The sequence below is a fragment of the Phasianus colchicus genome, chromosome 24, assembly GCF_987193195.1.
Source record: "Phasianus colchicus chromosome 24, bPhaCol1.hap1.1, whole genome shotgun sequence".
In the NCBI taxonomy this organism is placed as follows: domain Eukaryota; kingdom Metazoa; phylum Chordata; class Aves; order Galliformes; family Phasianidae; genus Phasianus; species Phasianus colchicus.
In genome coordinates, this window is record NC_143459.1 from 2,182,315 (window position 1) to 2,194,519 (window position 12,205).

Consider the following 12,205-nt stretch of genomic DNA (forward strand, 5'->3'; position numbering starts at 1 on the left):
ACAAGGGCAGGCCCATGGCACTCATGTTAGTGCAATTCACCATGCATGGAATGGTTGTGAGGGAGCATGGCCCCATGTGGGAGCATGCTGTGTCCCTCAGCAGGTTCCCTGCAGATGCTAACACGCACAATTCACCCTATGACACACTCACCTTCTAGCTCAACTATTTCCATCCGCTCTCCTTCTTCATCCTGGCCGACAAACTTCAAGCCTTGCTCTTCAAAAGATTTCTTCAGCTCTGGATTGACCTGAAGGACGAGAAGCAAGAGAACCCATCTTCTTTTGTGCCTGGGTTGTACAGGGGAGCCCAACACCCACAACAGCAATCGTACCTCAAATCTGTGTCTGTGCCTCTCTTCCAAGAAATCGTGATCGCCATACAGCTTCCCTGCACCAAAAGAAAGGTGAACATCTATGAGCAAACATCAACCAGTTCATACAATGCCATGTTCTGACAAATCCCTATGAGCACCAGGAAGCACTCAGAACACACAGGTAGGAAATGCCTTACTCATGACTGAGTTCTTCGTTTGGAAGAGCGTTCTCCTCTTGCCAAGCCTCATGGTTCCACCCATCTGCCCGGGGTTGTGTTCTGGCATGTCGATCACCTGGGAAATTCAAAGCAGGATGAGGCTGAGGGACACACAGCCTCACAGAGAGGCTGAAACATTAACAGGGGACAAGCAACATCCAGGCAGAAGACAAGCACAGCAGCCCAAGGAACACAGTCCAGACCAGGCAGAGCAGCAAAGAGAGCGATGCTCCAGAAAGGCTGTATGGAACATAGTGTGGGTGTGGTGGGACTGCATGCAGCCTGCAGGCTGAGAACACAGCTCAGAGACCACCCACAGACTTTCCAGGCAATTCCTGTCTGCTTCTGTTAATTACTGAGGTCATCAGTGAGTGATACTGATGGCAATGGACCCAGATATCACCACACATGATCCCATGAAATCAGACAGCAATCCAAGTGCCAGTTAGGAGGGGCAGCTTTGTCTTTCCCCTCTGAAAAAACACCTTGGTTTCTTGAAGAAGTGCAATGAGATAAATCACGTTTTAAAGAAATCCCTGTTGCAGTCTACCAAGCACTGCAGAACCCTCAAAAGCAGCAAGTGCCATACAGCCACACAGGAAACAACACTTTCCATGCAGATAAATAAGTGATGAAAACCAACTTGAGCACAGTGAAGATACAGCAAGCAAGTCATGGCATACTCACCACTGGATGAGTGGTGTTGGGGTCAAATTCTGTTGAGTTCGCATCTGCAATGTTATATCCAGGGGTTAGAAATACCTTTAAGTCCCTCTCACAGAAGTTCACAAACACAACTTGGGACATTCTGCATAAGGTGCAGAATGAGGGAGGGAGGAGGGCTCAGAAACACGTTCCTCCCTCTCACCTTCACTACCCGTGAAGGTTCACAATCAGCCTGAGGCACTGAGTTCAGTTTGGCACTCTGGAGGAAGGTCTGACAGCAGAGACCTGCTCTATTTGAGCCCAGAAAGCACTTCGAGGCAGTAAAGCAGGCACTGCTGCCTGCCCAGCTGAGCTGCTGCTCTCTGTGGCCATGGGCTGTGAGGGCACACAAGCTGACCTGCACACACAGCTCTGCTCATGTCACTCTGAACACTGAGTGAATGCCCCCATGCATTCTGCCTGAATGAGATTATTCTTTTTCCTTTGAGCTGGCAACGGGGGAGGGGAATTTTCTACAAGCCTAGGAAAAATAAAATGCAATCTATGTGCCAATGGAAAATGGAGAGCATTACAGGCGTTACCCAAACATCCAAAAGGAGATGTCCATTGCCTGGGGATGGTTCTGTGCAATTACCTGACCAACCAAGAACATTGCGTGCGAACTCCACAACTGCTAACTGCATTCCCAAGCAGACTCCTGTAGAAGAAGAGGCAGAACACAGATGAGGTATCTTTGAGCCCACGCAGTGAAGCTACGGACACCATCACTGAAAACACAGCAAGACCACCACGGCCTCGTCTGCAGCTCAGACCCCAGCACAGGGATCTGCCATCACAACCCACAGAATCACAGAATGGCCTGGGTTGAAAATGACCACAATGCTCATCCAGTTCCAACCCCCTGCTATGTGTAGGGCCACCAGTCACCAGACCAGGCTGCCCAGAACCACATCCAGCCTGGCCTTCAATGCCTCCAGGGATGGGGCATCCACAACCTCCTTGGGCAACCTGTTCCAGTGCCTCACCACCCCAGCCAGCCCTGACTACATAAGAGCCTGCTACAGTGGCACAGCTCAGCACAGAGCACTACTGCCCTCAGCACTTATCTTTGACATTCTGAAGTCTGGATAGCAATGGAAGTCAGCAAAGCTCATGCTGAAGTCCATTACACTGTTATTCAGTCTCCTTTGCTTTACTTCTTTATATGGATGAAAAACATTTCTCACCTAAGAAGGGTTTCTTCTGTTTTCTTGCCCAGGAAATAGCTTGGATTTTGCCCTCTGTGCCCCGAACACCAAATCCACCAGGAACCAGCACGCCACTGTACCAGGATGAAAGACACCATTCACACAGTGCTCACCAGCACAGCTCCCACAGCCACACACCACTTCTCCTCCACAATATTTTGGAGCTGCCCCTCTGCTCACTTCCTGGGATAACTCTTAGCATTTCTGCGCATTGCAAAACAACTCTTCCCCTCCTCACATCTCCCTACAGAACTGCATGGCACACTTCCACCCTCCTTCCCTCTCCTTTTGGTTTGAGCAGTGCCCACCACTTCCCTTCTCCCTCTGTTTCCCTGTGCATATCAACTTTCCCTCCTGCTGCCCTTCACAGGATCCCCCACTTTGTTAACAGCTTTTCTCCATTCCACCTATCATCTCTTCTGCCTCTATCCTAAATTCCATCAAGAGGACTTTGGGGCAGCATGCCCGTGCACAGTGCCTAAGACACAGGTTTACAGTGCAGCTCTTCATTCCCAGAGCATCAGTAGCAGCAAGCTTATCAGCCATGGCCCAAAGAAGCACAAGGATCTTACTGAGCACCACACAGCTTCTGCCACGCCTCATGGTATCGGACAGGTTCTTCCTGCAGAGTGGCAGGCTCCAGGTCAGCAGAATCAATGTACTGGGGAAAAAAAAATCCAGAAAAACACAATGAGACAGCACCAGAGGGACACCAAGACCAAGACTCTTCAATTCTCCTCCTTCCCTCCCCTGGATTGCTCTCAGTCTGTGTCCTACTCAATGCTTTTGAGTTTTCCACACTCATTTCCCCTTTGCTAGCCAACAGAACTGCTTCCTCCCACTGTCACACTAGGTGTGCAAAAACTGAAGCCATGTCTTTGTATCCTCCTCTCACTGCTGCAAGAGAAAATCCCAAATCCACGTGGCTCAGTGTCACATCTCCACAGAGCACCATGAGATGCAGACAATCACAACGCAAAAGCATCATTCCACAAACACACCTCATCTAACCTTCAACAGGTACCAATGAAACAAGAGGACATTGTGAAACATAGGTCATTATAGTTAAATAATGCTGTCATCAGTGCTAGGCATGGGAAAACTGCAGGTTTTCCAGTTGCAACAACCATCCTGCTCTTCCTGAAGCCTGGAACACAGCTACATAATTCCATAAGGCGATGCAAGGCCTCTGTGTGTGGGCACCAGAACCCCTTCTCCATCATCAAACACAGCTGCTGGGAAGTACCTACAGATTTTGCTGTTCTATGCCTGACTGCAGATGTCTGGATGCTGTAATCCAATGCAGCTTCAAGGCTCGGTGGCATAATCAACTCTCCCACGCGGTTTATGAGAAACCTCATGAAGAGGGGTGGCAGTGCAGGTGGATTTGGGAGTGGGAAACACACACCTTGATGTCAAGTTTATGGTTGATAGCCAGTGCAGAATGTTCCAGTGCTTTAATGACAGAGGCGTAGGAGTCTGAAAACTTGGTGTACTTGCCAACAAGTGCAATGGAGCACGTCTCAAGGAGACGGTCATACCTGAAGGAAAAGCAAAACACAGGGGTTACTAAGAGAAAATGGGGATAAAAATCACTGACGATCTTTTCCAAGTGGCAGAAACAATTCAGCTTCTACAAGTCTGTGGGAAGAGAAACCTCCTGTGGAAAAGCAGGCCTCCCATGGCAACTGGGACCTAAAAACGTCAAAGCAAGAACGTAAGAAACAAAAAGCAAAGTGAGAGGAAAAGCTGTTAGGAATAGATCCAAACTGTCTTTCTGGGAGGATCCAAAAAGTCAGCAGTAAATTACGAGCAGAGAAGATCAAAGCACAACTCTGCATGTTTCTCCTGTTCAGCATACCCACGCTGCTGACAGAGCTCACTGCAGCAGCCAGGAATACAATACAAAAATCTTATGCTGTGCTGCCTCCTTTGTGCCCCTAGCACCTGACGTAGTGAGCTTCCTGCTCACAGCTAAGGGATTCTGTTGGAAATTTGTGCCAGAGTTGCTAGGTACCTTCCATCACACTGCTTAAGGAGGGTTGTCCCTGCCCAAATAAGATGCTCTTTGCAGCAATGCTCTGTTACAATGGGAGGGAAGCATCACTCAGCTCTGCTCCTTCCCAGGGCAGAGACATGTAAGGAGCAGGAAGGACTCAGGTGCAGACTGAAAACCGTCAGCTTGGTGTTTCATGAGGACAGAGCACTGTGGAACCTGTGGTGTCTCAGAATCTCAGAGTTACAGAACAGCTGCCTCACTCTCTTGAATGCACACCCAAAAGGCACTGCTTTTAATCCATACAGCCAATGAATGCCATGCACACCCAGACACGGATTTCAGTGCTTTGCCATAACAGCTTTTCCACCTCCATCCTCTCCCCCAGGAGGAAAATAAGGCAGGAGATGGCACTGCAGAACACTGAATGGAAACGGGGTAACACTCATAACCCAATGAGCTACAAGCAGAGGAATTCCACCAGGCTCCCAACTCCGCAGCTCACCTGTCAGCCATCTCCTTCCACTTCATGAGCATCCTGCGGGGCTGCCTGCCAATGGGGAGGTCCAGCCTGCGCCTGAAGTAATCCACAACCCCCTGCTCCTCCAGCAACAGAGGAACCCGGTAGATAGAAGAGACATCATGAACGCAGATGACCTGTGCAAATACCAGCAGGGTTAGAGCTGAGCTGAGCGTCTGGCAGATTATTTTTAGGCAGTTATATAGAGATATAGGCACAGCTATTTTTAAAGTATCACTTCTCCCGACTCGCATGGAAGCAGAGCTCAGCACCTCACTGATAAAACTCCCTGAATTGTAACTTTTCTCCTTTGTATTCACTTTAAGTGCAACTGCAGATAGTTAACAACCAGGTGAAATTGTATTAAACTTCCTGGGAAGCGTGTGGTGAGATCCAGATTACTCACAGCTCCTGGCCAGCAGCAGGTTAGCCAGCCAGAGCTGAGAGCCCCACTTAACTCCTGTTCAATTCTCTTCACACAGGCTTGGGTGGAGGAATAACAACATGAGAGGAGCAGCAAGCAGAAATGCATTCATATCCTTTTAATTTTGGGCAACTGCCCTCTGGTGTCACAACACTGAAAAATACTCATTCTTCTGTCTTTGTAGAAGGAATAACTGAGGTCAAAAGCTATTCAGAGAATACCTTGGATACCACTGAATTCCAAGCCTAAGTGTATTTACTTATAAAAAAATGCCAGCATAAAAGGGACCATTGTTGTAATGTTTACTGATGTAAAGAATGTAAGTAAGACAAAGAAGCAAATGAATTATGCAGCTCCCAGAAAGGCAAAGCTGGAACACATCAGCTCTGCGCTCAGATACAGCACCCAACAAACAGCCAGAACATTTATTGCATGTATCTGCAGACAGCAAGCCTTACCTGTTCTGGTTCAACATGACAGAACATGGAAATCTTTTCTTTCACGGAGGTATCCAGGGGAGTGGAGCACCTGCAAACGATCTGACAGAACAGCAATGTCACCCTTGTGAAGCAAAACAGCAGCACTCAGGCACCCACATAACAAAGCTGAACAACAGTCTCTGACTGGGAGAGAAAACAGCTCCATTCTGCAGGACCAATGCAAAAGCTCCCAACCTCAGCATTAATGAGGCCAGGCTTCTGCTGCAGCACAGGGACACGCAATCACGAAATGGCTTTGGGTTGGAAGGGACCTGATGGATCACAGAGTTCCAAACCCCAGCTGCTACACTGAGTGCCAGATGACAGTGTCAGCACTTCTTTTCCAAACCCAAAGCCACACAACAAAGCTTACCAGATCGGGGGAGAGACCAAGACCTCTGAGCTCCCGGACGCTGTTTTGGGTGGGTTTTGTCTTCTGCTCTCCTGTGGAGCTTGGCTGGTCAAAGAGCAGAATTGGCTGCATTAACTTCTAATGCTACAAAGCACCACACTGCATTACTGGGGACTCTCCAACCTTACTGGGGACCCTCCACTCTTATTCATCTTCTAAAACTTTGATCTGGCTTCTAGACAATTCACATCAGCTTCAATTACTCCTCTGTATTTTAATGCCAAAGGCTGAGAGCAACCGGAAGAAACCAGAGCTGAAGTCTGCACACTGAGCAGGAATTCATCCAACTGCAGGACGGAGAGCCCACTATTTTTTTCCCCACTGTTCCCTCTGAGTACCTCACATTTTCCATTCCTTGTTTTCTCCCCCTAAATCACCCAATCTGGATGCAAAGGGAAGGAAAGAAAGGACAGCAGAAAAGGGAGCAATCTGCACTTCAGAAACTCAATCAAATTACTCCAAATCCAGTTCCATGATGAGGAACTCTCATCTACAGAGTTCTAGTGCTACAGAAGATGCTCTCTGGTACTGTCAAAAACCATGGAAGAATTGTTCTTTCAATGGTGATTCAGAATAGAGCATTTTCGGGTGGGTAAGATTGTAAACTGCCTTCAAAGCCAGGTCAGATAACACAGATGAGGTTGTAGCAGGCATTGCATGCCATGAAGAAGCTTCATTGTGCTTTTCGTATTGACTGGAGCTTGCACCGCCAATTGGGAACATAAGAAAACTTTGTTTTCCTTCATGATTTCTAATTACATTTCTCTTCTCATAGCACTGCTTCACAACAGCTTTTTGGTTGCATTTCTGAACCAAGCCCTACAAAGCATGTTTACCTATAAAAGCTTCCCATGTTTCCATAAGGAATAGCAGCAGTTAAAGATGGGAGAAGCAGTAAACTCAGGCTTCCAACTATTTATAACGCATTTACAAACTCTGAAAACTTTCTGTTCACTTCCTGTTTATAAAATACATAACCAAATATTCTCTGCATTTCACAGAACCATAGAATGGCCTGGGTTGAAAAGGACCACAATGATCATCCAGTTCCAACCCCCTGCTATGTGCAGGGTCACCAACCAGCAGACCAGGCTGCCCAGAGCCACATCCAGCCTGGCTCTGAATGCCTCCAGGGATGGGGCATCCACAACCTCCTTGGGAAACCTGTTCCAGATCATCACCACTCTCTGTGTGCGATTTCTTCTACAAGTTTCTACATAAAGAAACCCAAATACAACAGTGCATGCAGAGAAGGTGTTTCAGAATGCAGTTATACAGGTGGCTCAGGAGAAGCACCCACCCAGCCCACAGCTGAGCTCCATACCTGTGGAACGAGGCTAACATGAATGTTACAGAAATTCTCTCTCTTAGCTTTGAACTGGAACTGGCGGAAGGCCTCGATGAAGGGCATGCTCTCAATATCACCCACTGTGCCACCGAGCTGGGAAAGACAAAGGTGTTTAGAATTCAAGTTAGCATCATGACATCCTCTGCTACAAAGGCCCACTGAAGTGTACTAACACATACATACAGTCACACCAACACATCTCCCAGCACCATCTCCTGATTCCCTAAGGGAGCATCAGCTAGGAGCACAGACAAGTGCCTCGAGGTGACTGCCCTACCCTTCCTCCACCCACCAGGTGCAAAGAGGGCACAGCATGATTAACGCAGCCTTCAAAGTATCAACTTCTAATTAAAATTCATTCCATAGATTCATCTGAGGCAGAGGGCCTCAAAAATGCAACTGTCAGAGAATCATAGAATGGCCTGGGTTGAAAAGGACCACAATGCTCATCTACTTCCAACTCTCTGCTGTGTGTAGAGTCACCAACCACCAAACCAGGCTGCCCAGAGCCACATTCACCCTGGCCTTGACTGCCTCCAGGGATGGGGCATCCACAACCTCCTTGGGAAACCTGTTCCAAGACCCAAGCCTTTCTGTATGTGGATTCAGACACAAAGCACTGAAAAGCTTAAGGCTAACAAGGAAGATTCGTAAGAACCCAACAACAAGCAGTCAACTCTTCCTGAAAGGTGAGTTTTGCTAAACAAAACATGCACACACTTGGGTTTAATCCATCCAGAGCTACACACCTCAATCACACAAACTTGGGGTTCCACACCATCTTCATCCACAGGGATGCGTGCCTGCCTCATCACCCATTCCTGTATGGCATCCGTGATGTGGGGGACCACTGAGAAAGAAGCCAGGAGAAGAGTTAGACCACAACTTCACTCACTGAAGATGAAATCATCAAAAATAAACAGCTAGTGCTTCCTAGATCACTTCCTAAAGTACTGATGTGCATTTTTCAAGGATGAATGTTTGGAATGGTTATTTTTGGCTGCCATTTTCAAGAGGTGCCTTGGCAGGAAATGCAGCCCCACTGCTCACATCTGTTTAAATGGAAATGTTTCTTTTAAGTTGGAAGCTTCCAGTACAAACAGTTCCACACACTGAGCTCAGAGAGTCAGCTTGATTTAAACTGCCTCCAGAAATCTTTATCCAAAACAGCTGTGGAGGATTCTTGGAAAGGATAGAGACTGATCTGATCCTCAGAGATCCTTTCAGTCTTCTAATGACACCACAGTATTAGTTAAATGAATTAAGCAGTAATAACTGTCTTAACCAGCTAGCAAATTATCCACATCAGTCTGAAGTTCCCATTTAGGATTGCCTGTGTCAGAAAGTCGGATCCAAGTCCAGGATACAGGTCAGGCAGCACGTCCATAGAATCATAGAAGGGCTGGGGTTGGAAGGGACCCCAAGAATCATCAAGTTTCACCTCCCTGCTGCAGACAGGGCTGCCAGTCTCTACGTCAAGTGCTAGACCAGGTGCCCAGGGCCCCATCCTATCCTGCCTTAAACACCTCCAGGGACGGAGCATCCACAGCTCTGGGCAGCAGTGCCAGCACCTCACTGCCAATCAGTTGAAAACTTCCCCCAACATCCAATCTAAACCTTCCCTCCTCTAAAACCATTCCCCTTTGTCCTGTCACTTTTACATGTTACTACATGTAAAAGGTTAATTACTTTCCTGTTTATAATCCCCTTTTAAACACTGGAAGGCTGCAATGATTCACCCCACAGCCTCCTCTTCTCCAGGCTGAACAAGCCCAGCTCCCTCAGTCTGTCTTTGTAGGGGAGGTGCTCCAGCCCTTTGAGCATCTTTGTGGCCCTCCTCTGGACCCTTTCCAACAGCTGCACATCTTTCCTGTGTTTGGGGCTCCAAACCTGGACCTGGTCCTCATTAGGGCGTAGCAGAGGGAACAATCTCCCCTGCCCACTGCCATCCTGATGGAGCCCAGGATACCACTGGCCTAAGCACACACTGCTGGTTCACGTTAAATTTTTCATCTACCAGGGCCTTTAAATCCTTCTCAGCAGGGCTGCTCTCAAGGAATTCTCCCAGCCTGTATACATATTTGGGATTACCCCGACCCAAGTGCAGCACCTTGCACTTGGCCTTGTTAAACCTCATCAGGTTCACAGGGACCCCCCCTTTGGAGTTTACCACAGTCCCTCTGGCTGGCATCCCTTCCTTTTTCTGTATCAACTGCACCATTCAGCTCAGTGCCATCAGCAAAGTGCTGAGGGTGCACTCGATCCATCATTAATGAGATTGGTAAAGATGCTGCATAGCACCACTGCTGAGATGGGCCCCTGGGGACAACACTTCTCATCACCCCCACCTGCGCCCAGAGCTGTTGACCACAATGCTTTGGCCACAACCATCCAAACAATTCCTTATCCACCAAAAACAGTCCACCCTTCATCTCTCTCCAATTTAGAGATGAATTCCCAAGCAACAATCTGCAGGACTACAGTTAACCTACAGCATCTACAGCTACACTCACACTGCTATGCCTTCTACTTATTACAGAATCACAGAATGGCCTAGGTTGAAAAGGACCACAATGCTCATCTAGTTTCAACCCCTTGCTGTGTGCAAGATCACCAGTCACCAAACCAGGCTGCCCAGAGCCACATCCAGCCTGGCCTTGAATGCCTCCAGGGATGGGGCATCCACAACCTCCTTGGGCAACCTGTTCCAGTGCCTCACACCCTCTGTGTGAAAAACTTCCTCCTAATATCTAACCTAAACCTCCTCTGTCTCAGTTTAAAACAATTCCCCCTTTTAAGAACAAATCATACTTATCACAAGGACAGGACAGACCACAGAAAGACCTCAAACTGAGACAGAATCCAAAGGAAAGAAAAAAAAAAAGCAGGACAGAAATACAGAATACATTCCTCAGCATCAGAAACAAAGCTTCACATCACCTTGGACAGTTTTGCCGAGGTAGTCTCCCTTCCTCTCCTTGTTGATGACATACTGGTAGATCTTCCCAGTCGTCAGATTGTTGTCTTTGGTGAGGCGGATGTCAAGGAAGCGCTCGTAGTTACCGAGGTCCAGGTCCACCTCCCCACCATCATCCAGCACAAACACCTCTCCTGCAGCACACAGAGAATCACACACAGCTCAGAGCAATGCAGCCATTGTTTGGAGGCTGCGTGTGACAGGTGGGCAAGGGTCTGCAGCAAAAGTCTCATGGGGAGCAGCTGGGTGGTTCGGTCTGGGGGAGGCTCAGCAGGGACCTCAGTGCTCCCTCAAGGGAGGCTGTGGATCATAGAATGGTTTGAGTTGGAAGGGACCCATAAAGGCCATCTGGTCCAACTGCCAGCACTGAGCACAGACACCCACAGCCCCATCAGTGCTCACAGCCCCTCCAGCCTCAACTTGGTTGTCTGCAGGGATGGGCACCACCACCTCTTTGGGCAACCTGTGCCACTGCCTTCCTGCAGAAGTCCTTCCTTACATCCAGTGCAATCTCCCCTCTTTCAGTTTGAAGTCATCCCTCCCCATCCCATCAGTTTGAAGTCATCCCTCCCCATCCCATCAGTTTGAAGTCATCCCTCCCCATCCCTTTTCTTACAGCCCCGCTGGCACTGAAAGGATCGAGCCGTGCTCCTGGGTGACAGCTGGTGAGAGGTGAGAGCCTCAAACCGCACAGGGGAGGCTCAGCTGGGGCATTGAGAGCCATTTCCTCTCCGAAACACCAACGATGCAAGGCACAGGGGTCAGCATCCCCGCCAGCATCCAGAACCACGCGGATGCGGTCACTGGGCACGGAGGGGAGGGGTCGGACCGGACGGCTCTGCGCAGCCACCGCGGTTCTATGGCAGCAGGAAGGGCTCCGTCCGGCACGGAGGACGCAGAGCCGCGCGGATCCCCCCGGCCCGGCGCTCACCGTGTTCGTACGGGGAGAAGGTTCCGGCGTCGATGTTGATGTAAGGGTCGATCTTGATGGAGGTGACGCGCAGCCCGCTGGATTTCAGGATGGTGCCGATGCTGCTGGCGATGATCCCTTTGCCGATGCCCGAGATCACCCCGCCCGTCACCAGGATGTACTTCATCTGCCTGCCGGTCTGACAGCGCGCCTCAGGAGGGGCCGCGCAGCCCCCGCCCCGCCGCGCCGCCCCGCCCTCCCGCCGCCTCGCCCCGCCGATCCCCCCGCGCTGCCGGGCGGCGCTCACCTGTTCCCGCGCGCGGGTTCCTGCGGGGAGGAGCGCACACGCACGCCGTGCCGGCGGGGCGCACAAGCGCATGATGCCGGCGGGCGGCAGGGCGCATGCGCGGTGCTCCTCGGGTGCATGCGCAGTACGGAGGGGGCGGGGCTTAGGGGGCGGGAACGTTCCCGCCCTGCGGGGCTACCTCAGGGGCTGCGAGCGTAGGATCATAGCATCATAGACTCTTAGGATCATAGAATCGTAGAATTACAGAATTGTAGAATTGTAGAATCACAAGGTTGGAAAGGACCTGCAAGATCATCCAGTCCAACCGCCCTCCCATCACCACTGCTACCACAAGCACTGCACCAGATCTCGCAGCTCCTCGTCCAGACGCCTCTTGAACACTGCAGG

The 12,205-nt window shown here is 49.7% G+C and overlaps 1 protein-coding gene across 2 annotated transcripts in view; it reads right to left on the reverse strand.

Annotated features, from left to right (window-relative positions):
* Positions 1 to 11,952, reverse strand: part of CTPS1 (CTP synthase 1) — a 14,023-nt gene extending 2,071 nt beyond the window's left edge. The window contains exons 1-16 of one of the 2 annotated variants that reach the window (XM_090124284.1): positions 11,819 to 11,952; positions 11,533 to 11,702; positions 10,565 to 10,735; positions 8,374 to 8,474; positions 7,601 to 7,717; positions 6,238 to 6,321; positions 5,844 to 5,924; positions 4,947 to 5,098; positions 3,854 to 3,986; positions 3,018 to 3,106; positions 2,425 to 2,519; positions 1,833 to 1,895; positions 1,220 to 1,263; positions 512 to 608; positions 333 to 388; positions 152 to 248 (exon numbers count right to left, since the gene is read on the reverse strand). In XM_090124284.1, the coding sequence (XP_089980410.1) occupies positions 152 to 248; positions 333 to 388; positions 512 to 608; positions 1,220 to 1,263; positions 1,833 to 1,895; positions 2,425 to 2,519; positions 3,018 to 3,106; positions 3,854 to 3,986; positions 4,947 to 5,098; positions 5,844 to 5,924; positions 6,238 to 6,321; positions 7,601 to 7,717; positions 8,374 to 8,474; positions 10,565 to 10,735; positions 11,533 to 11,702; positions 11,819 to 11,937 (1,669 nt within the window). In that variant the 5' untranslated portion in view covers positions 11,938 to 11,952. Of the gene's footprint in view, positions 1 to 151; positions 249 to 332; positions 389 to 511; positions 609 to 1,219; positions 1,264 to 1,832; positions 1,896 to 2,424; positions 2,520 to 3,017; positions 3,107 to 3,853; positions 3,987 to 4,946; positions 5,099 to 5,843; positions 5,925 to 6,237; positions 6,322 to 7,600; positions 7,718 to 8,373; positions 8,475 to 10,564; positions 10,736 to 11,532; positions 11,711 to 11,818 lie in introns of both variants that reach the window. The other variant, XM_031595079.2, reaches the window with a different exon arrangement.
* Positions 11,953 to 12,205: the final 253 nt, after the last annotated feature.